Below are 27,304 nucleotides of genomic sequence, written 5' to 3'. Positions count from 1 at the left end.
AATTTTATTAATGTCCAACAAATGACCATAATAGGTCAACGGGACTGTCGGTTACAATGCTTACATCACGCCAAGCCGGTGGACCAAACGGTCCCCTTTAACATTTCTTTTAAAAAGCAGAAAATACATCTATAATCTAAGTGAATGTAAATGTAGAAGCTAGAAGCTCTCAACTTCAAAACAAAGCACTACGATGAAGCAAAGAAGGAGAAGAAGAAGAGGAAGGGGGGAAGGAGTCCCCTGTCCAGTTCCTACTCCTAACATCCGAAGTCGAGAGAAGAAAACTGAGAGAAGCTTGTCAAAGTCTGCTGTCCTATGGGCATACTGGGCTATCACTGCTGTCGCCTGGGGGTTCTAGGGCGCCTCCCAGGGGTGGATCCAATCCTGGAGCATTGGTGCAGTATGGTGGGTCGACCTCCCCAGGACCGCACTGATCTGGTCTCAGTGTTAGTGGGTTGGTCAATGGTTCTTTTGGCGCCCTGCGTTGATGGTAGCGCCCTAAAGAAGTCCGTGATCTTCTACATGGTGTCCGATCTAGTGGGGGGCTGAAGAAAACGGGCCCGAAATCTGAAGGCCTCCTGGAGATAAAGTGCAAGGCATCTCGGATCAACATATCTGAGGAAGTTGGTCAAAGTCTGAGAAGACCTGAAGAGACAATGGAAATGACCTCGAATCTCGTAGTAAGCAAGGCATCCGAAGATGAAGTGTGTCTCTGTCTCTATCTCCTATAAGTGACAGAGCTGGAAAATCCTATCTGCCCTATCGATGTGGTGATCTGTCTCCACCCGGACTCTGTGAGACTTGACTCTGAGCTACTCGAGGGGGATTCTAAGGGCATGCTCCAATGCTGGAACGTGTACTGGGGTCTGATGATGAGCCCATCCCTGATCTCCAGGCAATGTTCCACGTAGAAGGCCATTTTTGGACGCAACCCATTGGGAGGATTGGTCCATGTAGTCTGAATTAAATATCCTCCTTAATGATTTTATTCAGCTCTTGTTGATTGGGAAGGAGGTGGCCTGGAGCATTCAAAGAGTACTGAAAAGGAGGAGATGGTCGATCTAGATTCCTGAAGCCTCCAGAAGCTCTGTCACACCGGTGTACCAACATTTGGATCGGCCTGTCTACATACGGGCGATGTTCTCCGAGGAGAAATATACTAAATATGGGTATCTGTCACGACCCTTCCTCGCGTCTGCCAGACCTCGAAGCCTGTGCAGGAGAGACACTAAGTCTCCTTTGTCCTCTTCCTTCTTCGTTACCTTCTTCCTCCTCCTTCACTAGAATGAGTGATGGATGAATGTCTCTCAAGGAGTTCGAGTTTCCTACTATATAGAGGCTCTTCAAGGTGGACATGTCTCTTTCTTTTAGGTTGACTTGCCAGCTGCCAGGCCAATTTGGACTTGGAGGGTATTTTGACTCTTTTAATGAGAAAAATAATTTTCTTTACAAGTTACAATGTGCCCGAAGGGGTCTTCAACTTATGACAATGACTCTTTTGACTCCTTGACCTAGAACAAACCCTAGAAGCACTCAATGGGTGGTTGACCTATAGCATAAAAGACCTTGAGCATGAAACCCATGCTCCAAAAACAATAATGATAGTTTTCTTTCATTTTACAATTTACAAGAATCAAAAGTACATTTCATATTTATGAAGACTGAACCTAGTTACATATTTTTCAACACTCCCTCTTAACTAGGGAGGTATTCATAAATGGTACATGGACATTCTCAATCTAAAGAGATCTCTTAAGAATAGTCGGATTGGTAACCCATCTATTTAGCATCATAACAACCAACATTGTCACATAGCAAGGCCTTGACTAACAGCGCTATCTCTCCACAAGATCGAAGCACAATGTTGATGAGACCAATGATTTATAGACACCATCATCATTGTCTCTCAAGGTACATACTCCACCTGGATGTTCACACAGTATGACCTTCTTTGGACTATTCTTATCTTGGGTAGCTAGTGCTAAAAAAATATCGCTCCATGACTACTCTCATCTTGGATGCCCTACCTCATCCTCAAAGAGTATCGAATGCCAGATGCTTACCCAATCCTCCATTCTGTCTTACCAAGTGAAGACAAGAATTATGTGCCTATCTCTCCCTCTCAACTAGGGAGGATACATCAACCCAACCAAGCTTGTCTCTCAAATACACAAGCTTCTTATTATGAAGAGATTTTTTCGATATGTCAACTACCTGCTCATCAGTGGAGATATACTATAGTTGCAACACACCATCTTGTACTAGCTTTTGAATGTAGTGATACTTGTTATTGATATGCTTTGTCTTTCCATGAAACACTGGGTCTTCAGACAATCGCATACAACTAGTGTTATCACAATGTATCACTGTAGGGTCCACTGGTCCTTCAAATAGGTCAAAGAGCAACTTCATCAACCTGAATGCTTCTCTGCTTGCTTCAAAGGCTGCAATATACTCTGCCTCGACACTACTTAAAGCAATTGTATCTTGCTTTCGACTCATCCATGAGATCATGGAGGATCCCAAACTGAAACATCCTCCAGTAGTGCTCCTTCCATCTTGGTCACTGCCTCCCCAATCGGAATCTGTATATTCAATCAAATGGGCATCATTCCTTCTATCGTACTTTAGGAAGAAGTGGATGGTTCCTCGCAGATACCTCACAATATGTTTTGTTGTTATCCAATGATCATGCTTCAGATCCACCTGGAATTGACTAAGAATATTTATTGCAAAGCATATGTCTGGTTGAGTATTCACAAAGTACATCACTGAGCCAATCAATTGTCTATACTTGGAAGGATCCACAAGGCTCGATTCAAAACTCCTTAGTCTTTTCAAATTTGTGATCATCAAGGTTGTCATTGGTTTGCAATCCATCATGTCAAACCTCTTCAATACCTTGATCACATACTTTCCTTGACCTAGATAGATCTCATTCATTCCTTGCCAGACTTCTAGTCCCAAATAGTAATGTATTAGCCCTAGGTCCTTCATGTCAAATTTTGTTGTTAGTTGTTTCTTATATTCTTCAATTCAACCTTCTACACTTGTCAAGAGAAGATCATCCACATATAGAAGAATGATTACTGGTTCACCCTTGACAACCTTAATATAAAGGTTCGCACCAGTAGAACTCTTTGTGAAGCCTAATCTCTGAAGGTATGTATCCATCCTAGAATACCATGCCCTTGGTGCTTGCTCGAAGCCATATAATGCCTTGTTCAATTTGCAAACATATGCCTTTTTGTCTTTAACTTCAAATCCCAAGGGTTGTTCTATATAGACTTCTTCATCAATAGTGCCATTAATAAATGTAGTCTTAACATCCATTTGATGGATGTTCCATCCCATCGATGCTACCAAAGAGAGCAACGAATGTATAGTTGCATACCTTGTTGTCGGAACAAATGTCTCTTCATAGTCGATGCCTTCTAGTTGAGAGAAACCCCTAGCCACAAATCTTGCCTTATACTTGTCAATACTTCCATCTACTACATGTTTGATCTTATAGATCCATTTGGAAGTTACCACAGATTTGTCTTCGGGCCTAGGCATGATCTCCCAAACTCCATTCTTCATTATAGACTGATATTCTTCATTCCTGGCATCCTTCCATTCTTGATGATTGGCAGCTTCTTTAAAAGTGTATGGCTCTACTTCAATTAGTTTTGTTATGTAGGTTGCATACCCAGAATATCATTTGGGCTTCTTGCTTTCCCTAAATGTGCCCTGAGTTGTTCCATGACCCTCTGAATCAAGTAGTGTAGACTTCAACTAGTTACGTCTCTTTATTGATTCGGGGATGACCACAAGTTGAATAGGTTCACTGGGAACTTCATCTTCATGATTAGATTCTTCTTCTTCCCTATTGACTTCTTCAAATACTGGAAGTTCTTCATCATCAAAGTCCATAGGAAGTTCCTTCGATTTCTTGAATGCGATGCTTTCGTCAAATATAACATCTCAACTTCTATATGATTTCCTCCCTTTATGTAGATCCTATAGGCCTTAGAGGAGTTACTGTAGCCAACAAATGTTCCTCTCATGCCTAAAGGGTCCAGCTTCTTTATTTTGTCCTTCGATATATGAATATATACAAGACAACCAAAGATTCAGATATGATCCATAGTTGGTTTCTTCCCAGTGAATACTTCTTCGAGAGTTTTGCTATCTAGTGACCTGTGGGGACTTCGATTTTGAATATATACAACTATCTTTGTGGCTTCTCCCAACGGAAATTTCGTTAGATCTTGATCACGCAACATTGCATTTACACTTTCTTCAATGGACCGGTTCTTTCATTCCGCAACCCCATTTTGTTTTGGATTATATGGGACTATCAGCTCCCTCTTAATCCCAAAATCCTTACAGAAGGCTATGATTTCCTTGGATATACACTCTCCTCCATTATTAGACCTTAGTATTTTGATTCTCCTTTCTGTAAGGTTCTCTACCTCAGCTTTGAATTCTTGAAATTTGGTAAATACTTCATCCTTGGATTTCATTAAATAAACCCAAGTTTTTCTTAAATGGTCATCTATAAATGTGACAGAATATATATGACCTCCAAGTGATTTTGGAGCCACAGGACCACACATCAGAATGAATAAGACCCAAGATTTCTTTTGACTATGAAGCACTTCTTCCAAATGGTCTCTTGGTGTTCTTACCCAATGCACATCCTTTGCATACTCCTTCGTGAACTTCTTTCAATTTTGGGATTCCATCTACTATAGAACTTAGAGTTGGAAGGATTTTGAAATGGAGATGACCAAATCTTCTATGTCAAAGTTCACATGGGCTGATTTCAGTGCGAACCAAAGCTTGTGCAAGAGGAGATATCAACCTGAAAAGTCTTCCTTCACGAATACCAATTACTCTAACATTACATGCTTAAGTTCATACTCCATACTACCATCAATGAAAGCTACTCTATCACCCTTATATTCTAGACTTGAAAAGGAAAGTAAGCTCTTACGCAAACCTGGAACAAATATTTGTTGAGATGAATGTTGCTTCCATTTTCCAGATCTATAGAGGTTGATCCAATTCCTCTTACAGGATAACTCTTATTATCTCCAAGTTCCACTGAGTAAGAAGATTTTCCCTTTGATAAGGTCTTCAATTGTTTGTGATGACCAGTCATGTGTTTAGATGCACCACTCTCGATTACCCAAATGCTCTCATCTTGGAATGTTCTAGTGAGTGCTGAGAAGAGACCTTCATCCTTTGTCTTGATTACTTCCTTCTTTGTAGTAAATAGAAGATTTGATGCTTCCTTTATGCCTTTCTTGAAATGACTTGTTACCTTTGAACATTTCTTGAGGAACTTCTTCAATGCAGTGGAGATCCTCATAATGCCCTTAGCCAACCTTAGCTCTGATACCATGTTGAGAAATCTATAAGGCAATGATTAGAGTGATTTCTCTTTACTTGATATCTGCCAGTGATGTCTTTTACTTAGTAGCTTTGTTACTTTTTATTATGTGTGTGTATCATCAAATAGCTACCAAAACAAGAAGAACAAGAACATAGAATATAGGTTGCAAGTCAGGGCCAAAACCTCTTCACTTGAGAGGAAAACCCGCAAATCTCTTCTCTTCCTTATAGATTCTTTAATTGACGAATTCCAAGACCTTAACATTGAAACCAACACCCTCCAAGACCAAGACCAACCTCTTTGAATGATGTGCTAACCTTGATCCAGTCAAACCCAGTCAAATCTCTTCTAATAGCACTTCTTCGACCTCCAGCTGCAAAATTTCGGCCTCCATTGCAATCTGAAATTTTCGCCCCCTAGCAGTTGTTGTTACCACACGTGTGAGCCTCGATTTTCCTTCTGAGCCTTCCTTTGACCTTCGTTTGCCTTTCTTTGAATTCTAGAGCTTAAGGATGACCCTTGGTGACCTTCGCTTGACCTGCCTTCTTTTCTTCAAGAACGAATTTGTAGATAGAAACCCTAGTCCTCCTTATCATGTGTGAGAGAGAAAAGCCCAAACAAAAGTCTCCTTTGTCCTCTTCCTTATTCGCTACCTTCTACTTCCTCCTTCGCTACAATGAGTGACAGATGAACATCTCTCAAGGAGGTCGAATTTCCTCCTATATATAGGTTCTTCAAGGTGGACATGGCACTTTCTTTTAGGCCGACTTGCTAATTGCCAAGCCGACTTGGTCTTGTGGGGTATTTTGACTCTTTTAATGACAAAAATATTTTTCTTTACAAGTTAAAATGTACTCAAAGGGGTCTTCAGCTTATGACAATGACTCTTTTGACTTCTAGACCTAGGACAAACCCTAGAAGCACTGAATGGGTGCTTGACCTATAAAATAAAAGACCTTGAGCATGAAACCCAGGCTCCAATAACAATAATAATAATTTTCTTTCATTTTACAATTTACAAGAATCAAAAGTACATTTCATATTTATGAAGACCGAACCTAGTTACACATTTTTCAACAATTCATATGCCTTTTGCCTTTCATTGATTTTTCTTCATTTTATTGCTCACAGCTCAAAGGGATGAGAGCATGATGTGTAATATATAGCAGTGATTACCCCCGTACGATAGGTAAGTTCATCTCCCACCAAGGGTTGGGACAATCATGGGTTCCTTAATGATGAAATGGGCACTCATAGAAGCACTAGGAACCAAGGTGATGGCCTAACGATAGGGGGTAGAGCTCATGTTTGGCTTCTCCCCATGAGCTAAATTTTATTGTCTCAGCCATCTTTTGCATTTTGTGGTACAATTTTTGTTGTATGTGATCATATTACGCTTTTTTCTTTCTTTTTAGTTGCATCAACCTCCAGGGCATCATTCCAAACCTGACCCAAGATGTGGACAAGGAGAAGGGGAGGCTAACACCTTGTGGACCCAATGGACAAATGTGGACCTATATGGAGAAATGTGAAATAGGGCTTGTAATGAGCGGAGGGGAGTGAGATATATGTTATCAAGAAACGAGACCACGCAACCAAAATCAGGGTTTCCCATGTAGTGCCACTCCTAAAGCTAATATCCTGTAAGGGAGATCCCATAGGACTAGGATACAAGATAAACCCCCCAGTTGAGGTAAGGGAACAAGAGTACAATCAGAGCCCTTCCTTTCTATCGAATCCCCCCACTAATCTATGCCCCAATGTGCCCAATAAAAGCAAGCATAAACACCCAATTACATAATGAAAAATCATACCTTCGGGGTTAGATGGTACACCTTCAAACATGCGATCATAACAGATGAGCGAGGGCACACAATGGTTGGCTTAGGTGGGGGAGAATAGTAGCACGTCGAGCTATCAAATGGCTACAAGGGGCTACTGGCTACCGGCTGAAGACAAATCTAGGAGAAATTTTCTCCTATATGGGTCACCCACTAGTGGTGGGTAACAAGGACCTGCCAGGTGTTCAAGACAAGTGGACTGAAAGAGTTGGTGTGAGCGCTTCTTCAGCAAGTAAGTCAAGTTGTTCTTGTTCAAGGGCAGATTGATTGTCAAGTGTTGTTGACATCAAGCCCTAGTCTTTTCCTTGTATCAAGGCTAATTGCAAGGGCCATGATCCCTGATAAAGGAGAGATATGTTTATTGTATTAAAGTTGTAATATAGCATGTTTTGGGTTGTGTAAATTTCTTGTGTACTTCGTTGATTCACTGTTGTACATTTTCCGTTGTGCAAAGTGCTTAGTGTTGTGGCATTTTAGTGTGTTTGTGATCGTGCTTTAGACACAAACTTGATTTTGAATTGCCAAGGAAAAATCAACACTGAGGGGATGTGAAAAGGATTCCTACACCAATCCTCGTTCTAGACATCTCCATCAAAGTTCATCTTCCACATGACATCAATGTCTTCTCAAGGAGATATATGGATGGCTTATAGTGTCAGCCGGAAAGGGAATAATCAACGCCTATTTCCATTAGTTCTAGCGCATGTGGGCAGCTACAACTTACTCTACATACTACGCAATTTCACTAGTCCTATTGTGTTCAATGGGGAATTTCCTATCACAATATAAGTTCCTAGATCGTCTTCGAAACATGCCTACTCATTCATAGAATGTTGGGACTCTTCTACATGGTACTTCTTCATTTCCTCATTATTTAAGGTTACAAAAGTGGTTTCACAAGTAGGAATAATAGCATAAGGTAAGTCCATTTGGGTGTTATCTCCTAGATTGTTGAACCACTTACAAGATAAAAGAGTTTCCCATGTGTTTGGGACATCTATGAAAACTACATCCATCAGTAATGAGACGTTTGGACAAGCGGCTAATTTAACTAGAAGATATTTGATTAGATAACACAATTTCTATCAAAACCATGGCACATATATTGTTGTCTGGTCTAATGGCATTTATGCCTAATTGGGTCATGACCCTTAGTGACATGGCATTTGTTGAGGTTTTAGAATCTAACATACGGTTGTAAAGGAGCAACTCATTCACTATCAAAGATAATAAGAAGGGGAGATGACTTCCACTCCTTTTTCCTCCTTGTCCCATGCCTTGTAGGACAATAGGGCAATCTTCATTAATATCAGTGATTTGACTTGGTTGATTTTTTTTTTTTTGTAACAAGGACTTCTTTTAGCTTTATGTTTATTGAAGACAATAGATAACTCGATCAAGGGAACAAGAACTTTAACATGACTAACTGAATTAGTTATATTGAAGTCCATATTGGGGGAAGTATTTGTTGAAGGCTTCTCTTGAGACCCCTCTATACATGGCTCAATGGATCGACTACTCTTCTTTCAAAATCTCATGGGGATTATTGATCTACTTAACAAGCCTTTTTATTCCTTCTTTGGTAGGTGATTCCCATCTGTCTATTAGCCCACATTCATTTAATCTTTTCTTGAGATGGCCTTTCACCAAGTATTTTAATGGTCCTGTCAGCATCTATTCCTTTTTCCTTAACTTGTTGCTCGTTCTCTTGGGGCAAAGGATAAGAATTCCTCCCTTCAAGTAAGTTATTGCAAGAATCCAGGTAATTGTTACTATTTTGGTTATTTGACTCACCATTGACCATGTCTAAATATCTTGCACAAGTATTTTCCTGATGAAAAATGTTGCAAGCTTGGAAAAATGGAGACACGTAGTCAACCACATTGGTTGGTTCCAATGGTGCGGAATGTCTTTGATTCTAGGAAGTGCCACAATATCTCACAATCCTAGGGAAAATCGATTGTGCCACTAATTCCTTTCCATTTGCACAACCCGGTTTCACAATGCATTTGTTTGTTGAGTGAAATTTGTTTCCATTCTCTTCATTGTTTCATTATGGAACCTAAAGGATCCAAGGTTTGCTTAACACTAGAATGTTTCTTGGTTTAGGTTCCACCCGAGCTTATGGTGAAGTTAAGATATCTAGGTTTCCCCCCAAAACCCAATTGTCATCAAAGCTTTTAGTTTTGATTTTAGCATCAATTAGATTTGTTAGCTTAACTTGATTTAGCAAAAAACTAAATTGTTCTTCGAAAGCATTCAAATAATTTAGTAATGAAGTGACTGGGCTAGGTTAATGATCATGAAGAATATCTTGGATTATTTTATCAAATCTTCAATTAAATTCATTCATTGTTTCATTTTCATTTCTCCTGTTGAAATTAGTTAATGCATTTAGAAGAAACCTATTATCTTTCTTCTCTAACCATCTAGAAAAAAAGACACCTCTACAACCATCAAGAGAATTAATACTATTATCAGCTAATTGACTGAACCATTTTCTTGCATCTTCTTTTTAATATAAAGCAAAACATTTAAACAAGATGTCAAGATGTTCAATTTCTTCACCTCCAATAAATCCCATGAAAGCATTCCAATGATCACATGCACTCATAGCATATCTCCATGAAACAAAGGCAATTTTTCTAAATATTTAGGTAGATCATGGGGTTGTCGAGCAATATTGATGATCCTGAAAGGTCTATAGCAATCAGTCAAAACCATGAAGCAGACATTTTACTTTCAGAATTAAGAGAACTTGAATTATCAACAAATAACCATCTTATATCTTGTATAGATTCAAGTCCTAGGTTATTATGAGATTCCTTGATTTTAAGCCTATTGGATCTCTGTCTATATAATCTTTCAAGCTCAGGTACAAGACAATTTTATCCTTGGGTATATCTTTTGTAGAATATTTTTTGGCTAAATTTTCTTGAAATTTTGTCGCCGGATGAACTATATAAATTAGAATTCAACACATACTCATCAAAAATAAACATGCAAGAAGTTATCCCACATAACTGAGTGATGGACCTCATCCCCAACAATGGTGGCAAAATGTTACTGCCTAAACTAGCATTTAAGTGAAGAAATCCAATCCAAGAATGCCACCTTGGGGTAACGAAAGGGAAGTTGTATTGAGGTGACAGTGATACAGCTCCCATCCATTACCAATGGTAGCATCCATAGATGGGGCTTTTCCACTTAGATGCTAGTTTAGGTGGTAACAGGCTGTATTAGATTATATCCCTTTGATCTACTTTTTCGCTCACTAGTGGAAATGAAGCCAATTATCTTATCTCATCAAATTATAAACAAGTTTCATGTTGAGGGTACTCTGATCCAACATATGCACCATACCTAGAATTAAGAATTTCCTGTGAATAGATTTGAGATAGAACAGGCATATCACTTTCTATTAATAGAAGGAGTAATATCTGCATTAAAGGCCCAAAAGCACTCTGGTTTTCAAAATAAAGATCATTTCTCCAAAGCATTTTCTAAATTCTCATTTAAAGGATTTCAGAATCCTTACTTCTTGATTTGAATCTAGTTCATAGCCATTCTTTGCTGCAAGTGCTTTAGCAATTCCTACTGATTCCTGAAAACAATGGGACACACATACACAGAAGATAACATCAGTTTCATCTTTACAGAAAAAAATAATGAAATCTAAACCTGAAAGTTAACTCAAACATTTACACTTACCAGGATAGCCACACCGGTTATAAGAAGGGCTGTTGGTATTAAACGCTTTACATAATCAAAGCATGTTGGAACTGAAAAACCTGGAAGGCCTTCAGGAATTCCACCCACCTATGCCCATCGGTATAAACATTGAAATGTTATAACAATCTATCTGTCCATCAGAAATTATGGGAATCTCTAGAACTTAAACATTAGATATATCATTGTCAACTTATGTTATGTATCTTCCTATGAAATTGATATTCCTTCCTTTTAAAAAAACAATTGCATCATTATTGGTAAAAGATAGTGACTCGAAAAGACATATTTCAAAAGTTGCAACTTCATAGAAATATCTTCTTTTTCACCATGAAAAACATCCTTAAAACATAATTTTTAATTTTGTAAAGGTGCAAGAGGATAAAGATCTCTCAAACATGCTCTGACTTGAAACTTTGTCATGGGCTGAGGAATGACATTACCACGGATAATAGGATAATATTTTCCAAGTGAAACTCCATCAAATATGTTCTTAAGATGATATCTTCTTTCCTAATGCAGCTCTTCCATTCAAATGAAACTCTATTATTGATCATTTTCAGTTCACGTTATCCACTCTAATTATAGTCTTGACTTGTAATATTTGTTTCCGGTGTATCTTCATGAAAGTAATCCAGAAGACAAACAGAACAAATATCTTTTTAACATCTTCCTCCATCCAATTGTTCATATCTATTTTCCACAACAGATTGAGAATATTTATTTATTTGTTGCATAAATAACAAATTCAAGAATGGTGGTAAACAAAAAAGAAAAAAGATAAGAAATACTTGAAATCGAGGATCAGATGGATCAAAAGAGATACATGGGAACATTGAAGTGGCCAGTAAAAGTTAAAAAACCAATAACTGAATCTTTGCTGCCTATGTTTCCAATATTTCAATTTTGAAGGAGCAATCCAGAAACCGTGAAGGATAAGGAAAATAACTTCGTTTGAGAGCTGTGTTATAAGAAAACCAATCGCTAAAAAGGATGCCCATTGTTTTCTCAGTAATACAGCTCATGAAATGTGAAAATTACAACATTCAGAAGCTACTCATTCCATCCATTACCGAAAATCTATGGAGATCACTTGCAGAAGGAGACCATGAGGATTTTCAGGTACATTTGTTAGCTGGTAGAACAGATATTTATTTATATTTTCTTTTCTCCCGAGGGCTTCAGTAATGGATTCAGTAGGAATAAGGGATCAAGATAAGTTGGATGGTGCATCTAACTTTGGTGTCCCTAAAATCCAGTTCCTTCATATTTTGGAAGAGCATAGGCTGAAGGAGTTTGCTATGGCACATATTGTTGTACATATTATCCACCACCTGTGGTTAGTGTTGCACTCAAATTGTCAAAGTTCCAAGGAAACGGAACTACCAATTTTTTTCAACAAGGATCGGATCACGTATCAATAGTCTGTGTGTCATAGTCATCCCATTCTGCAAGTTATATATTGTAAATGATCTTAGTAAAACCATGAATCTATGTAACAACCTAGGTAAGCCTATAATTTGATGACGAATTCCATCTTAGGAAGTTTTTTAACCTCACTCATTACCTATGTTTTTCAACACATCTAATCAGAAGAGTTTTTTCCCTCCAGCTTAAACCCCCAAAGCTAGGGTGAAATTTATTGTCAAATTATTAGGTGAGTCCTAGTGTTTTAGTCGACTCTGATGTAAAAGTGGTTTGGAAATAATTTAAGCTAATTGGCTAAATTATTTTATTACAAATCACTTGGTTTACTAGATCATATTGAGTCGCAGATGGGTTATGTGTCTTGAGGGTCTAAGACAAATGTGTATTCCCACTTTGAGTCATGTAAAAGAAAAATCATATATATTAGAGGGTTGGAAAATAAATTAATCCCCTCATGTGTAAATTAATTAATTTTTCTAGCAAAATTAAATTGAATCCTAAGCCAGAAAATTAATTAATAATTTAATTAGAGTCAAATTTAAATTGTCTAGGAAAATAAATTCTCCAAATGGAAAAATTTGTGGGTGAAGGAATCAATTTTTAAAGGTACTCCACCAAAAGAATATTGTCTTTTTCAAAAAAAATTGGACACCATGGTGGTCAAGTCAAAGTCAGTTTTTTGAGGTAATTAGCTCTAAATAATTAATTTTGAGGTAATTAAATTGGAATTAATTGATAAATTCGAAAATTCGTCAAAAATAAAAAATCAAAGGCTAGAATTAGAAGATCTTGAAGTATTTATCAACAACAAAGATTATTTTGACAATGATAAAAAAAACTAGCTATTATTTTTCCATTTGGATGATTTATCTATAAATTAGAGATTCATTTGAGTCTTTAGTCATCTTGATCTCTGCTGAAATTGTTGTTTAAGCATTGTATAAACTATTGTCCCGTTGGGAACTATTTTTTCTACCATAATAAAAGACTTTGGGGTGCAATTCAAAGTGTTCTTGCTTATTGATCTGTGATATGTGCTAACTACGGACATCTCTATATGGTGTTGAATATTGGTAAGATTTGTTTCTATCATTAGATGGAGATAGAACCATAGTATTGATAGTTTTGTGCTAATCTTAGGTGGTTTGATTCCCCATGTGATCTAACAAATTATTTTGAAATAAATTCATAGTGCTTGCAGGTACTTCAGTCCTTGGCCTTCAAGTTCACAAACTTGAGCAAGAATCAATGTTACTTGGATATCTAGTTTTTATATGGTGGATTTAGTCTTCGCTTGGGCTATAGTGAATCATTAATTTTTTTGAAGCATTTCAGTAATTCTTTCCAGTAAAAAATATTGAAAAAATTATTTTCTCAAAATCCATTTAAAAACCCTGTACATTTTGTAAATTAAATTGTAGTCTTGAATTGAAATTTATTTTTCTAACTTGGGTTGGGGTTTTAGATTTATTTTGTGTATGTTTGGAGTTTGGATGTTTCTACTTTTTCTTGCAAGTTAGATGAAGGATTTAAGTGGAAGAAGAACTAGATCTAGGCCCTTGAGGGTAAGATCCAGTATCTTGGAATTTTTTGCAAGTTTCCCACAATAGAATTTTCAGAAAATCAAAGAGTTGAAGCATAAAAAAAATCCAGAGCAAGGATTTTCAGGTTTTAGCTCTCCCGAGGCCAAATCTACCCCCTCAAGGCCTAGCGTCTCTCTCTCTTGGCCTAAGTCAACCATCCTTGCCCTCTGCGTTATCTTTTCGACCCTCCTAGGTTGGTCGTTAGCCCTTCCTAGGCCTGCGCAGGCCTCTCTTCCCTTTTCAGTCCTCCGCCTAGCCTTCTCCTCCTCTTCTCCCTCTCCTTTATCCCCTCAACCCTCCTCCCTCGACCTCCTCTCCTTGTACCCTAAGGCGCAGCCCTCTAAGGGCCTGCGGCCCTCCTTTTTTGGCCTTAACGACTTAGGCCATAGGCCTTAGGCCTTAGCCCCATAACCCAATTTTCCCAAACACTAGCCTTTCTGGGGAAAGCGTTGGCCCTTCATGGCCTTTTGCAGCGTCCTTGTCACCTAATCTATCATCCTAGCCCACTTATACACACAAATCCACTTCCCTTGTCCTAGTTCTCCAAATTTTGGCTTCTTTTGCCCCAAAATTGACCTGAAACCCTAATATGAAGATTTAAGGCTAAATACTTGACGATTTTGCAGAATTAAGATCCCAAAATTCATATGTAGCAAGTGGCAAGCTAATCCCAAAGTTCAACGATTTTCAACAGTGAGATATCCAAGGCCTTGACCCTAGGGTTTGACCTCCAAATCCTCATTTTGCTTCAGTTTCATGACAATAGTAAAATCATTAATTTCTAGGCTCTAAAGTCATACTCTAATTGGTCAAAATCAATTTAAATTGAAAAATCTAAGTTTTCACAAGTTTTGACCACTTGGGCATCTTTAGTTTGACCTTGATCTAACATTTTAGCTTGCTGGAATTTACTGCATAACTGTGAAATTCAAGTTTGAAATATTTCTGAAGCATATACTTAATTAGGACTAAAATTTTGAATTTTTAGTTCTCCGGCAAAAACTTACTATTTTTACACATTTGGGGCAGCATATTTAGTATTTTTAGCTTGCTAATTTGTAACTAACTCACTGCTGTAATTAGTTTATCAGTTCTGAATTTTCTGAATCATATTCACTAAAAACTCAAAAAATTATATTTTTCAATTTTGGTGAAAAGTTTCTATTTTTAGAAAGTATTGGACAGTTATTTTTCGCTGAGCTAATTTGATGATCTGTGGTTAATTCACTACTGTAATAATCATATCAGATCTGAAAATTGCTAAGACAAACTCACCTAGAGCCCTAAATTTGAAATTCTCAAGTTCTGGTGCATTTTGCTATTTTTGGGCATATTAGATATCTAGTTTGGGAAGTTTTTATCTTGCTGATCTGTTTTTACTTACTGCTATAGCCTTAAACTCAGATCTGAAATATTGATGAATACTCCATTGTAAAGTGTGCTAAAGAAGCTACTTTACATTGCTGGTTAATTTGGAAATTTAATGCTTCAATGTGTTGAGTAATTTTCATTACTTTGGAGTGGTTTATGCATTGTTGTTATACATTGGTTAATCTGAATTTTCTGAAGTAGTAGTGTTGATATAAAATTTCATCAACGTCTTGACTAACTCTTGTTCTCAGATCTGAAATATTGATGAATACTCCATCGTAAAGTGTGCTAAAGAAGCTAATTTACATTGCTGGTTAATTTGGAAATTTAATGCTTCAATGTGTTGAGTAATTTTCATTACTTTGGAGTGGTTTATGCATTGTTGTTATACATTGGTAAATCTGAATTTTCTGAAGTAGTAGTGTTGATATAAACCTTCATCAGCGTCTTGACTAACTCTTGTTCTCATTCGGCATCTTGGGTTATTTGATATCTCGTGACATTTGCACTTGTATCCGTAAGCAATGTATCTTGTTTAAGATTTGCATTTCGCTATTGTGAAGTGCCATTAAAGGCTCTCTAATCAACGCACTTAAACAACTCAAGGGAATCTTAACTCAAGATAAACCTCACTTATAATATCTTGCATAAGAATCTAACATAGGCAACGGGGGTCCATCCGGTCATTTGGTTCCAACGCATAAGAAGCAAGAATTGGTGACTCCATTAAGGCAATGGTCTCGTAATAAAAAATCTAATATAATCATAATCTTGCTTGATTTCAACCAAGTGGCTAGGCCACTCATCCGTGTCTCCCAAGTGAGTTGATTCTCAACTTCCTTTCCTTCACGTCATTCCATAGGGACTACCCCCATACCCTGTTGTTGGAAGACAGATAGAAAGGAGTGGGCGGGGATCAGAGTGACAGCCTTTGTCCTAAGCGTTGTCGCGGTGCCTGTACAATCGGGCGACAACATTTTTTGGCGCTTCAACGACATCCTCTTTCATTATACCATCTTGTGATATTTCATTCTTCATCCATTGTCTCCTCAACAGCAACACATTTGTTGGCACCTATCTCTCATAATTTTTTATCTTCTCATCACCTTATAATTTTTTCTTTCACTAATCTTCTCATCTTATTCATTTTCACATTTAGCACCTAGATATTTAGTTTCCGGTTTGGGTGGCGACTCCACTTATTCATCCATTCACTATAACATACTCTAGAAGGAATCTTGGTAGCTTGGTTAACCCCGCTTTCGATCCTGAAAAGGTTCTAAGAGCTCAGTTAAACAAGTTCCATTCTAGATATCGTTTAAATATTCTCAGACAGGAAGCTCTCCTTGATATCCATTTGTTTTTTATCAATCCTCCAAATCAAAATATCATGGGAGAATATTATGGTCCTTGCAATTTCACCAACATCCAGGGGTATCCGCACGATTTTCCAAATGAGTCAACTATGAACAGATTGCCAATATTTCAAAGGAATAATGCTATCAATGTTGAAGAGCATATAAAGAAGTTTAATTCATTCCTCTATAGATATGCTCATGCTACAGATTATAATCATGAAGATGTCAAGATGAAATTGTTTGTATTTTCATTGGAAGGTAGTGCAATTCACTGGTTTTGTGACAAGGGTAATAATGTTTTTGATTATCTAAGGAACCTCCTTAATGTTTTCCAAGACAAATATGGGGATAAGAGGCAAGGGAAATACTTGGTGAAAGAATTCAATACCATCAAGAAGAAAGAAAATGAAACGGTGGTAGAATTTAAGAAGAGGTTCAACAAATTACTAAGGGACATCACTCAAGATTACAAGCCCCTTGAAAATATTGTATTGGAAACATATCTTGAGGCTTACTATGTAGGAGTCCAATGTGAGATAAGGTAGGCTCACCCTGCCACTTTAGCTGTTGTCCAAAAAACAATAGAAGAGTTAGAAAAATATAAAAGGGCTTCAGGTAACTCTGAGATCCCTGGTTATGAAAAATCTCCAGTCAAAATTAAAGATGAATTAGATACAGTGAAAGAATTTAAAAAATTGGTTAGGGATATGGAAATTAAACACGCCAAATAGATAAGTGACATGCAAAATCAGATAATACAAATGGAAAGGAATGCCAGGATGCTAACACAGAGTATGCCTCCCCGAAACAACAACAACAACAGAGGGAGTGATAAAAACCAGTAGCCAAAAAGGAATTCCGCAAATGATCAAAGACCTCCTACACCGCTCGAGTCTGCCAACGTAGTTGATGAATCTGTTCCTTTTTGCAAACCTTGTGATAGTTTTCACGAAGAAAGTACATGTGCTTTGGCATGAAGAATCTTGGAAGAAAGTATATATCAACGAAGTAATAACGCAAGTCAAGGCGAATCAACTAAAAGCTTGTGCGCCAATATGATTTCTTCAACTTTTGCAATAAACACCTTCAATGAAGAAAATGACCCCATTACTCAGGCATAAGGTGATAAACCAACACAGGAATAAGTTCTAGAACTTGCAAAAAGTAAGGGTTACACATATCAAAGGAAGGGCAAAGGTCAAAGTCAGAACAAGCAGGTTCTCGCTGAAAGATACAAATCTGGTTTGAACATGGATTAGGCCCTCTACATCATCTTTTCGGCCCACCTAGTCTGGCCATTAGCCCTTCCTATGCCTGTGTAGGCCTCTCTTCCCTTTTCAGCCCTCCGTCCAACCTTCTCCTCCTCCTCACCCTCTCCTTTATCCCCTTGGCCCTCCTCCCTTGGCCTCCTCTCCTCCTACCCTAAGTCGAAACACACTAAGGGCATGTGGCCCTTCTTTTTGTGGCCTTTAGGCCCTAGGCCTTAGGCCTTAGCCTTAACCCCATAGCTCTATTTTCCCAAATGCTAGCCTTTTTGGGCAAAGCGTTGGTCCTTCTTGGCCTTTTCCAGCCTCCTTGAGGCTCGATCCTTATAATTCTCCAAATTTTGGCCTCTTCTACCCCAAAATTGACCTAAAACTCTAATCTGAAGATTTAAGGCTAAATACTTGCCGCTTTTGCAGGATTAAGGTCCCAAAATTCATATCTAACTAGCGGCAAGGTAATTCCAAAGTTTCAATGATTTTCAATGGTGGCATCTTCAAGGCCTTGAGCCTAGGGTTAGACCTCCAAATCCTCATTTTGCTTTAGTTTCATTACAACAATAAAATCATTAATTTCTAGGCACTAAAATCATACTCTAATTGGTCAAAATCAATTTAAATTATAAAAGCTAAGTTTTCACAAGTTTTGGCCACTTGGGCATCTTTAATTTGACCTAGATCCAACATTTTAGCTTGCTGGAATTTACTATGAAATTCAAATCTGAAATATTTCTTAAGCATATACTTAATTAGGACTAAAATTTTGAATTTTTAGTTCCCCAACAAAAACTTACTATTTTTACACATTGGGTGCAACGTATTTAGTATTTTTAGCTTGCTGATTTGTAACTAACTTATTGTTGTAATTAGTTTATCAGTTCTAAATTTTATGAATCAAATTCACTAAAAACTCAAAAAAGTAATTTTTTCAATTTTGGTGAAAAGTTTCTACTTTTAAAAAGTATTGGGCAACGATTGTTGGCTGAATTAATTGGCTGATCTGTGGTTAATTCACTGTTGTAACAATCATATCAGATCTAAAAATTGCTAAGGCAAGCTCACCTAGAGCCCTAAATTTGAAATTTTCAAGCTCTGGTGCATTTTGTTATTTTTGGGCATATTGGATATCTAGTTTGGGAAGATTTTATCTCGCTGATCCATCTTTACTTACTGTTGTAATTTTAAATATCATATCTGAAATATTGTTGAATACTCCATTGTAAAGTGTGCTAAATAAGTTAATTTACATTGCTGGTTAATTTGGAAATTTAATACTTCAATGTGTTGAGTAATTTTCATTATTTTGGAATGGTTTATGCACTGTTGTTATACATTGGTAAATCTGAATTTTCTGAAGTAGTAGTATTGATATAAACTGTCATCAACATCTTGACTAACTCTTGTTATCATTTGGCATCTTGGGTGATTTGATATCTTGTGAAATTTGCACTTGTATCCGTAAGCAATGTATCTTGTTTAAAATTTGCATTTCGATATTGTTAAGTACCATTAAAAGGTCTCTAATCAACGCACTTAAACAATTCAAGGGAATCTTAACTCAAGATAAACCTCACTCATAATCTCTTGCATAAGCATCTCACATAGATAGCGGGTGTCCATCCGGTCAATTGGTTCCAATTCATAAGAAACAAGAATTTGTGACTTCATTAAGGCACTGGTCTCATAATAGAAAATCTAATATAATCATTATCTTGCTTGATTGTCAACCAAGTGGCCAGGCCACTCATCTGCGTCTCCGAAGCGAGTTGATTCTCAACATGCTTTCCTTCACTTCATTCCTTAGGGACTACCCCCAATAGGCTGTTATTGGGAGAAATCTAGAATAGAGTGGGTGGAGATCAAAGTGATAGCCCTCGTCCTAAGCGTTGTCGCAGTGCCTGTACAATCCGGGCGACAACATTTTTTGGCACCGTTGCTGGGGATAGGTTTGACTTGTTCTTGGTGATTCAACGACATCCTCTTTCATCATATCATCTTGTGATCTTTCATTCTTCATTCATTGTCTCCTCAACGCCACAACATTTGTTGGCACCTATCTCTCATCATTTTTTATCTTCTCATCACCTTATCATTTTTTCTTTCACCAATTTTCTCGTCTTGTTCATTTTCACTTTTAGCACCTGGACATTTATGTTGGTTTCCGGTTTGGGTGGCAACTCCAATTATTCATCCATTCACTAGAACGTACTCTAGATGGAATCCTGGTAGCCTGGTTAAACCCGCTCCCGATCCTAAAAAGGTTCTAAGAGCTCAGTTAAACAAGTTACATTCTAGAGATTGTTTAAATTTTCTCAGACAAGAAGCTCTCCTTGATCTCCATTTGCTTTTCATCAATCCTCCAAATCAAAACATCATGGGTGACTATTATGGTCCTTGCAATTTCACCAACATCCAGGGGTATCTGCATAATTTGCCAAATGAGTCAACTATGAACAAATTACCAATCTTTGAGGGGAATAATGCTATCAATGTTGAAGAGCATATAAAGAAGTTTAATTCATTCCTCCATAGATATGCTCATGCTACAGACTATAATCATGAAGAAGTCTAGATGAAACTCTTTGTCATATCATTCGAAGGTAGTGCAATTCATTGGTTTCATGACAAGGCTAATAATGCTTTTGATTCTCTAATGACCCTTCTTGATGCTTTTCGAGACAAATACAGGGTTAAGAGGGAAGGGAAATACTTGGTGAAAGAATTCAATACCATCAAGAAGAAAGAAAATCGAGATCACTCACCCAATTTTGGGTAAGCATCAGATGTGCTCTAGCCATTAAAATTGGTGGAGAGGCTAAAGCACATGAGGTCTCCAAGACCCAGAAATGGTTTGGGAAAATTCTTCCTGGTTTAGGAGATATTAAAATAATTAATATTTTAATCGAGTTTCTAAGTCTAAACTTAGGAAAAATAAAATATTAATGGGTATTAATATAAAACAGGGTTAGAAAGTTCCAAAAGACATGGATCAAGCCAAATCTAATCTTAGCCGTTGATTAGCGACTTAATCTCGGTTGTTGAAGACTCAACAGAAAAAGTATAAGAGGAGGCTTGAGGGTCAGTTGGAGATACACCAAGATTGATCAGTCAGTTCGATTTTCTAGAGCGGGGTTTGCTACGTAAAGTCGAATCAGTGATCAGCAATGAGGGGCAGTGAGTATTGGACAGAGAGGTAGAGATAGTTTCAAGAGACCAGCGCAGAGGCAGAGAGGCAGACGCAGAAGCCAAAGTAGGCCACGCAGAGCCCAGTTGAGACAACGCAGAGGCAGAAGGGCATGCATTATCCACGCAGAGAGCAGCAAGAGTGACGTAGAAGGTCGTAGAGGCTGCGCAGTGCCTCAGAGGGCTGACACAGAGGCCAGGAGGGCTAATGCAGTGCTTCAGTGGTGCTGGAGAGGGTTTCGCGAGGCAGATTTTCTGAATATCTGCTTTCGAATAGAGAGGTATTATTGTCAGTTATTTTTCTCTGTCGGGTGAGCCAGTTTAGCACCCAATTGTACTCAAGGACAGATTGCATAATAAAATAAACCCTCAGAATTGTTGCATCAGTTTGCTCGCATTGTGTTTTTCCGGGGATGAGTTGTCCAAAAATAACGGTGTCACTTGTGTGTTTGTTATTTCTTTCAACTGTTGATCTATAGATGGTTGAGACTGTATTGTGTGTATTTCGATGTTTATATGTTTAAATAACTTGTTTGTAATTAACAAGTAGGAGAAATAAACCAGAAGAATACAGATAAAATTTCTAACGGATAGACTTAGAGATTTCAACAAATTGTACCAAGACCAGAGAACAGGTCAGTTGTGGGTTCAAGATGGATCTACAAGACCAAGTATGCTGCAAATGGCAGCATAGACAAGTACAAGGCTAGGTTCGTCGCAAAAGGTTATGCTCAAAAGAAAGGAATAGACTATGAGGAAACCTTTGCCCCAGTAGCTCAGTATACCTCTATCAAATCCATTATATCTCTTGCAGCACAGATGGGATGGGAAATTCACCAAATGGATGTCAAGACAGCATTCTTGAATGGGGTGATAGAAGAAGACGTATATATCGAACAGCTAGAAGGTTTCGAAACACATGAAAAGAGAACTCGTGTGTGTAGGTTGAAGAAAGCCTTGTATGCACTAAAACAAGCACCTAGAGCTTGGTATGGTCGAATTGACAGCTACTTACAGCAGTTGGGATTCATTAAGAGCGATGTCAATCCTATTTTTATTATCTATTGGTAGAAGGTGAGCCGCTAATTCTGGTATTGTATGTGGATGATCTATTTTTGACAGGATCATCCAGACTCTGAAGATTGCAACAAGAACCTGGAAACAGAATTTGACATGAAGAATTTGGGGCTGATGCACTATTTTCCGAGATTGGAAGTTTGGCAGCAGGATGGTGAGATCTTCCTTGCCCAAGGTAGATATGCATTAGAAATTCTAAAAGCATTCAGAATGCAGGATTGTAGACCTATGGCTACGCCTATGATTACCAATTGGAAGAAAATAGATGATTCTGGAGACAACAAAGTGGACCCCACCTTATACAGACAGCTCATTGGTTCGCATATGTATCTAGTCAACACTGGGCCAAAGATATGTTATGCTATCAACACACTTAGTCAATTCATGGTGGAACCAAAAGGGTGCACTAGGCAGCAACAAAGCACATTCTCAGGTATGTGTGGGGAACAATCAATTTTGCATTAAGATACACCAAGGGCGATGATATCGAATTGAGTGGATTCACTAATGCAGATTGGGCAGGAAGTTTAGTAGACAAGAAAAGTACCACTGGGTATTGCTTCGGTATTGGATTTGGGATGACCTCCTAGTGCAGTAAGAAGCAAAAATCTGTGGCACTGAGCTCTGCTGACACTGAGTATATGATAGCTACCAAAGCAACATGTGAAGCTATATGGATAAGGAAACTGCTTGTAAATATATTCAGGAAAAGGATGGAAGCAACAAATATTTTCTATGATAATCAGAGTCGTATCAAGCTCTCTGAAAATCCAGTGTTTCATGATCACTCCAAATACATTGATATTCAGTGTCACTTTACAAGGACTACGTTCAGTGTGGGGCGATACAGTTGGACTATACTCCCTCAGGATATCAGGTAGCAGATGTACTCACCAAGGCTCTAGGACGAACAAAGTTTGTTCAATTTCGGGAACAAATGGGTATGTTGGAAAATCCCTTTCAAATTTCAATAGCGTGATGCAGCACTTGAGAGGGAGCTCTAGTACAGATGCAACAATGGCAGTGGCAACGTCATGGGCAACAATACAGTAGCAGCAGCAGCACAGTGTTGGTGGAAGCAACAGTGCGAAAAGAGGATGCTTCAAAGACAAAGTAGCATGCAGTTGGACATTGTTGCTGGAGCACTTTCGTCGCTAAGAGGGAGTGTTAGTTTTGGGTAGCATCAGATGTGCTCTAGCCATGAAAATTGGTGGAGAGACTAAGGCACATGAGTTCTAAAGAACCCAGAAACCGTTTGGTGAAATTGCACCCGGATTGTATTTTATTAAAATAATTAACATTTTTAATGGGGTTCCTAAGTCTAAACTTAGAAAAATTAAAATATTAATGGGTATTAATCAAAATATGGATGAGAATAATCTAAAAGGGGGATCAAGTCAAGTTTTAATCTTAGCCATTGATTAGAGACTTAATGTTGGTCGTTGAAGTCTCAACGAGAAAAGTATAAAAAGGAGGCTTGGGGTTCAGTTAGAAACACACACAGAGTTGATCAGTCAGTTCGATTTTTCTAAGGCAGGGTTCGATAAGGAATTTGAATCAGTGATCAAGTAGTGAGGATCAGAGGCAGTACTGGAAGGAAGTGATTTCCAGTTCTAGTGAATATACGTCAGAGAAGACAGTGAAGAGTAATAGAGCCAGCGTTGAGCCAAGGAGGGACAGCGCAACAACTGGAGGAGATTGACGCAGAGGGACAACGCAGAAACTAGAGGAGGTTGACGCAAAAGTGTTGGGGGTAAGCAGAGATCAGTGCCAGGAATCATTGTGAGTGATTGGCAAGAGAAATCTCGATTTCTCAGCAGCAAAAGCCCAAGTTGACGCAGTCAGAGGGAGTCTCCATGCAGAAGTCATGTAGTGGCTGCATAGGCTCACATAGAGACTGCGTAGTGGGTCATCCAGGAGTTGCGGACAGGATAAAATCTCCAGAATCAGTGTGAGAAAATTCTCAGTTATCTTCTTTGAGTGGATTGCCATTTTCTTTGGGGCATCCAAATTGTATTCAGATATTTACTGCCAATAAAAGAAACCCTCAAATCTGCTGCACCAGTAACCCCACATTGGGTTTTTTTCCGGGGACGATTGTCCAAAAACAAGTGTGTCAATGTGATTGTTCATATGCTGACGTTTCTCTTGCCTTTTAATTTTAAGTTCGTAATTTTTGAAGTCTGCAGCTGAATTTATTTTGATATTTACTGAAGCATTTGTGAATAACTTATTGTAAATAAGTAGGAGAAATAAATCAATTAATACAACAAATTTTCACTGTTGGAATTAATTGATAAATTCGAAAATTCATCAAAAATAAAAAATCAAAGGCCAGAATTAGAAGATCTTGAAGTATTTATCAACAACCAAGATTATTTTGACAAGGATCAAAGAAACTAGCCGTTATTTTTCCATTTGGAGGATTTATCTATAAATTAGAGATTCATTTAAGTCATTAGTCATCTTGATCTCTAGCTAGAATTGTTGTTGAAGCATTGTGTAAACTATTGTCCCGCTGGGAACTATTTTTTTTACCATAATAAAAGACTTTGGGGCGCAATTCAAAGTGTTCTTGCTTATTGATTTGTGATATGTGCTAACTACGGACATCTCTATATGGTGTTGAATATTGGTAAGATTTGTTTTTATCATTAGATGGAGATAGAACCATAGTATTGATAGTTTTGTGCTAATCTTAGGTGGTTTTATTCCTCACGTGATCTAACAAATTATTTTGAGATAAATTCATAGTGCTTGCAGGTACTTCAGTCCTTGGCCTCCAAGTTCACAAACTTTGGCAAGAATCATTGTTGCTTGGATCTCTAGTTTTATATGGTGGATTTAATCTTCGCTTGGGCTATAGTGAATCATTAATTTTTCTGAAGCATTTTAGTCATTCTTTCAAGTAAAAATTATTGAAAATTTTATTTTCTCAAAATCCATTTAGAAACCCATGTATATTTTGTAAATCAAATTGTAAATTTAAATTGAAATTTATTTTTCTAACTTGGGTTGGGGTTTTAGATTTATTTTGTATATATTTGGAGTTTGAGTGTTTCTATTTTTATTTTTGCAAGTTAGGTCAAGGAGTTAAGTGGAAGAAGAGCTAGATGTAGTCCCTTAAGGGTAAGATTCTTGGATTTTTTTGCAAGTTTCCCACAGAAGAATTTTCAGAAAATGAAAGAGCAAAAGTATTAAAAAATTTCAGAGCAAGGGATTTTAGTTTTTAGCTCGCCCGGGGCCAGATCTACCCCCTCCAGGCCCAGCGTCTCTCTCTCTCTTGGCCTGCGTCAGCCATCCTTGCCCTCTGCATCATCTTTTCGGCCCTCCTTGGCAAGTCATTAGCCCTTCCCAGGTTTTGCGCAGGCCTCTCTTCCCTTTTTGGCCCTCCGTCCAGCCTTCTCCTCCTCCTCTCCCTCTCCTTTATCACCTCAGCCTCCTCTCTTCCTACTCTAAGTCGCAGCCCTATAAGGGCCTACGGCCCTCCTTTTTGGGGCCTTTAGGCCATAGGCCTTAGCCTTAGCCCCATAACCCTATTTTCCCAAATCTTAGCCTTTATGGGCAAAGCGTTGGCCCTTCTTAGCCTTTTCAAGCCTCCTTGTGGCCTGATCTATCATCCTAGCTCACTTATCCCTGCAAATTCGCTTCCCCCTTCCTAGTTCTCCAAATTTTGGCCTCTTTTGTCCCAAAATTGACGTGAAACCCTAATCTAAAGATTTAAGGCTATATACTTGGCAGTTTTGCAGGGTTAAGATCCCAAAATTCATATCTAGCAAGCGGAAACATAATTGTAATGTCCCAAATGAAAAAAAATTGGAACAACCCCTACACATAAAATTTCTACTCATAAATAGAAGATTGCCATCTAAAATATAACATATAAAATGCATTCAATTCTATAACACGATAAGTAGAAACAATTTCAGCTTTATCATAATATAAGAACTAGGTTTTACATGCTAGAATAACAAAAGAGTTGAGATAGCTGGCCTCAACAGATCTACAATAATACCACAATGTGCCTCCCAAAACAAATTGAAAATCAAATCACTGCAACTTGTCAACCCTGAATGGATCCACCAAAGGAAGAGATGGGTACTCACCCACTCTCACTGAATCACCCGAGGGTTTCCATCCTAGGGCTACTGTTAAAGTAGAGAACCATGTTCTCAAACCTCTCCAAAAAAGCAATACTCAAATCCAAGATGTCTCCAAATGATCTTCTCCTCCTCTTTCATAGATCTGATGGATAGATCTCCAAGCCTCTAGAAGCATCTCATTTTATTATTTTATTATTATTTTAGAAGCTCCTCCATTGACGTTATCAAGTGACCTTTTAATTTTATTTTATTTCACTTAAGTCACTTTTGGCCCTTTTTCTCCAATTAATTATTTTTCCTTAATTAAATGACTAATTAAAATCATTTTTAACTAAGGAAAATGGCAAATCGCCCACCATATTTTCTTCAGCCAATGGAAGTCTCTTCTAAGCATCTCATCCTGTAGATCTTCTCATACTGGTTCCAACGAGCTATTACACTAAGGTGTTCCATCAATTAATCTCCCTGAAATGCCACCTCGAGCATAATTAATTAAGTTATGCCCAATAATAATGTTGATTTCTGAAAGTTGGGGGAATGTGATGGAACGAAAGGCAAACTGTGCGGATGATGGAATATGCCAAGCGAATGCCATCCAATTCCATAAAAACTCTTCAAAACTCCATCGAGACCCCTGATGACATAAACTTGCTCCATTGACTTAGCCATCTCCTACCCTAGAAATCCTCCCTTTCTATACTATGAAGAAGAATAAAAATGGGAACATAACAGTAATCCCAAAGTTTCAACGTTGAGAACTTCAAGGCCTTCAGCTAGGGTTTGACCCAGTGTTTTAAAAACCGGTCAGTCTAAACCGGTAACCAGTCAAACTGGCCGGTTAGCATGCCCACCGGGTCAAACCGGCTTAAAAACCCGGTTTACCTCCTCATGTCGCCTTTTTCTTGCCCTAACCAGTCGGTTTGTGGTCAAACCGGCCGGTTTTGTCCTAAACCAGCCGGTTTATTGCCAGGGCAACTATAACCCCC

At 38.1% G+C, this 27,304-nt stretch overlaps 1 protein-coding gene across 1 annotated transcript in view; it reads right to left on the bottom strand.

Annotated features, from left to right (window-relative positions):
* The window catches only part of LOC149218004 (sulfate transporter 4.1, chloroplastic-like), a 239,296-nt gene that overhangs the window by 195,570 nt on the left and 16,422 nt on the right, over positions 1-27,304 (bottom strand). Inside the window, exons 6-7 of the mRNA XM_089383732.1 lie at positions 10,936-11,043; positions 10,763-10,828 (exon numbers count right to left, since the gene is read on the bottom strand). Of these exons, the coding sequence (XP_089239858.1) occupies positions 10,763-10,828; positions 10,936-11,043 (174 nt within the window). The remainder of the gene's footprint in view (positions 1-10,762; positions 10,829-10,935; positions 11,044-27,304) is intronic.

This window comes from Pinus tabuliformis, chromosome Q (genome assembly GCF_031772625.1).
Source record: "Pinus tabuliformis cultivar Carrire ecotype Pingquan chromosome Q, CPIR1, whole genome shotgun sequence".
NCBI classification, from domain to species: Eukaryota; Viridiplantae; Streptophyta; class Pinopsida; order Pinales; family Pinaceae; genus Pinus; species Pinus tabuliformis.
The sequence above is the reverse complement of the archived record's forward strand: the minus strand, read 5'-3'. Positions and strand labels throughout refer to the sequence as shown.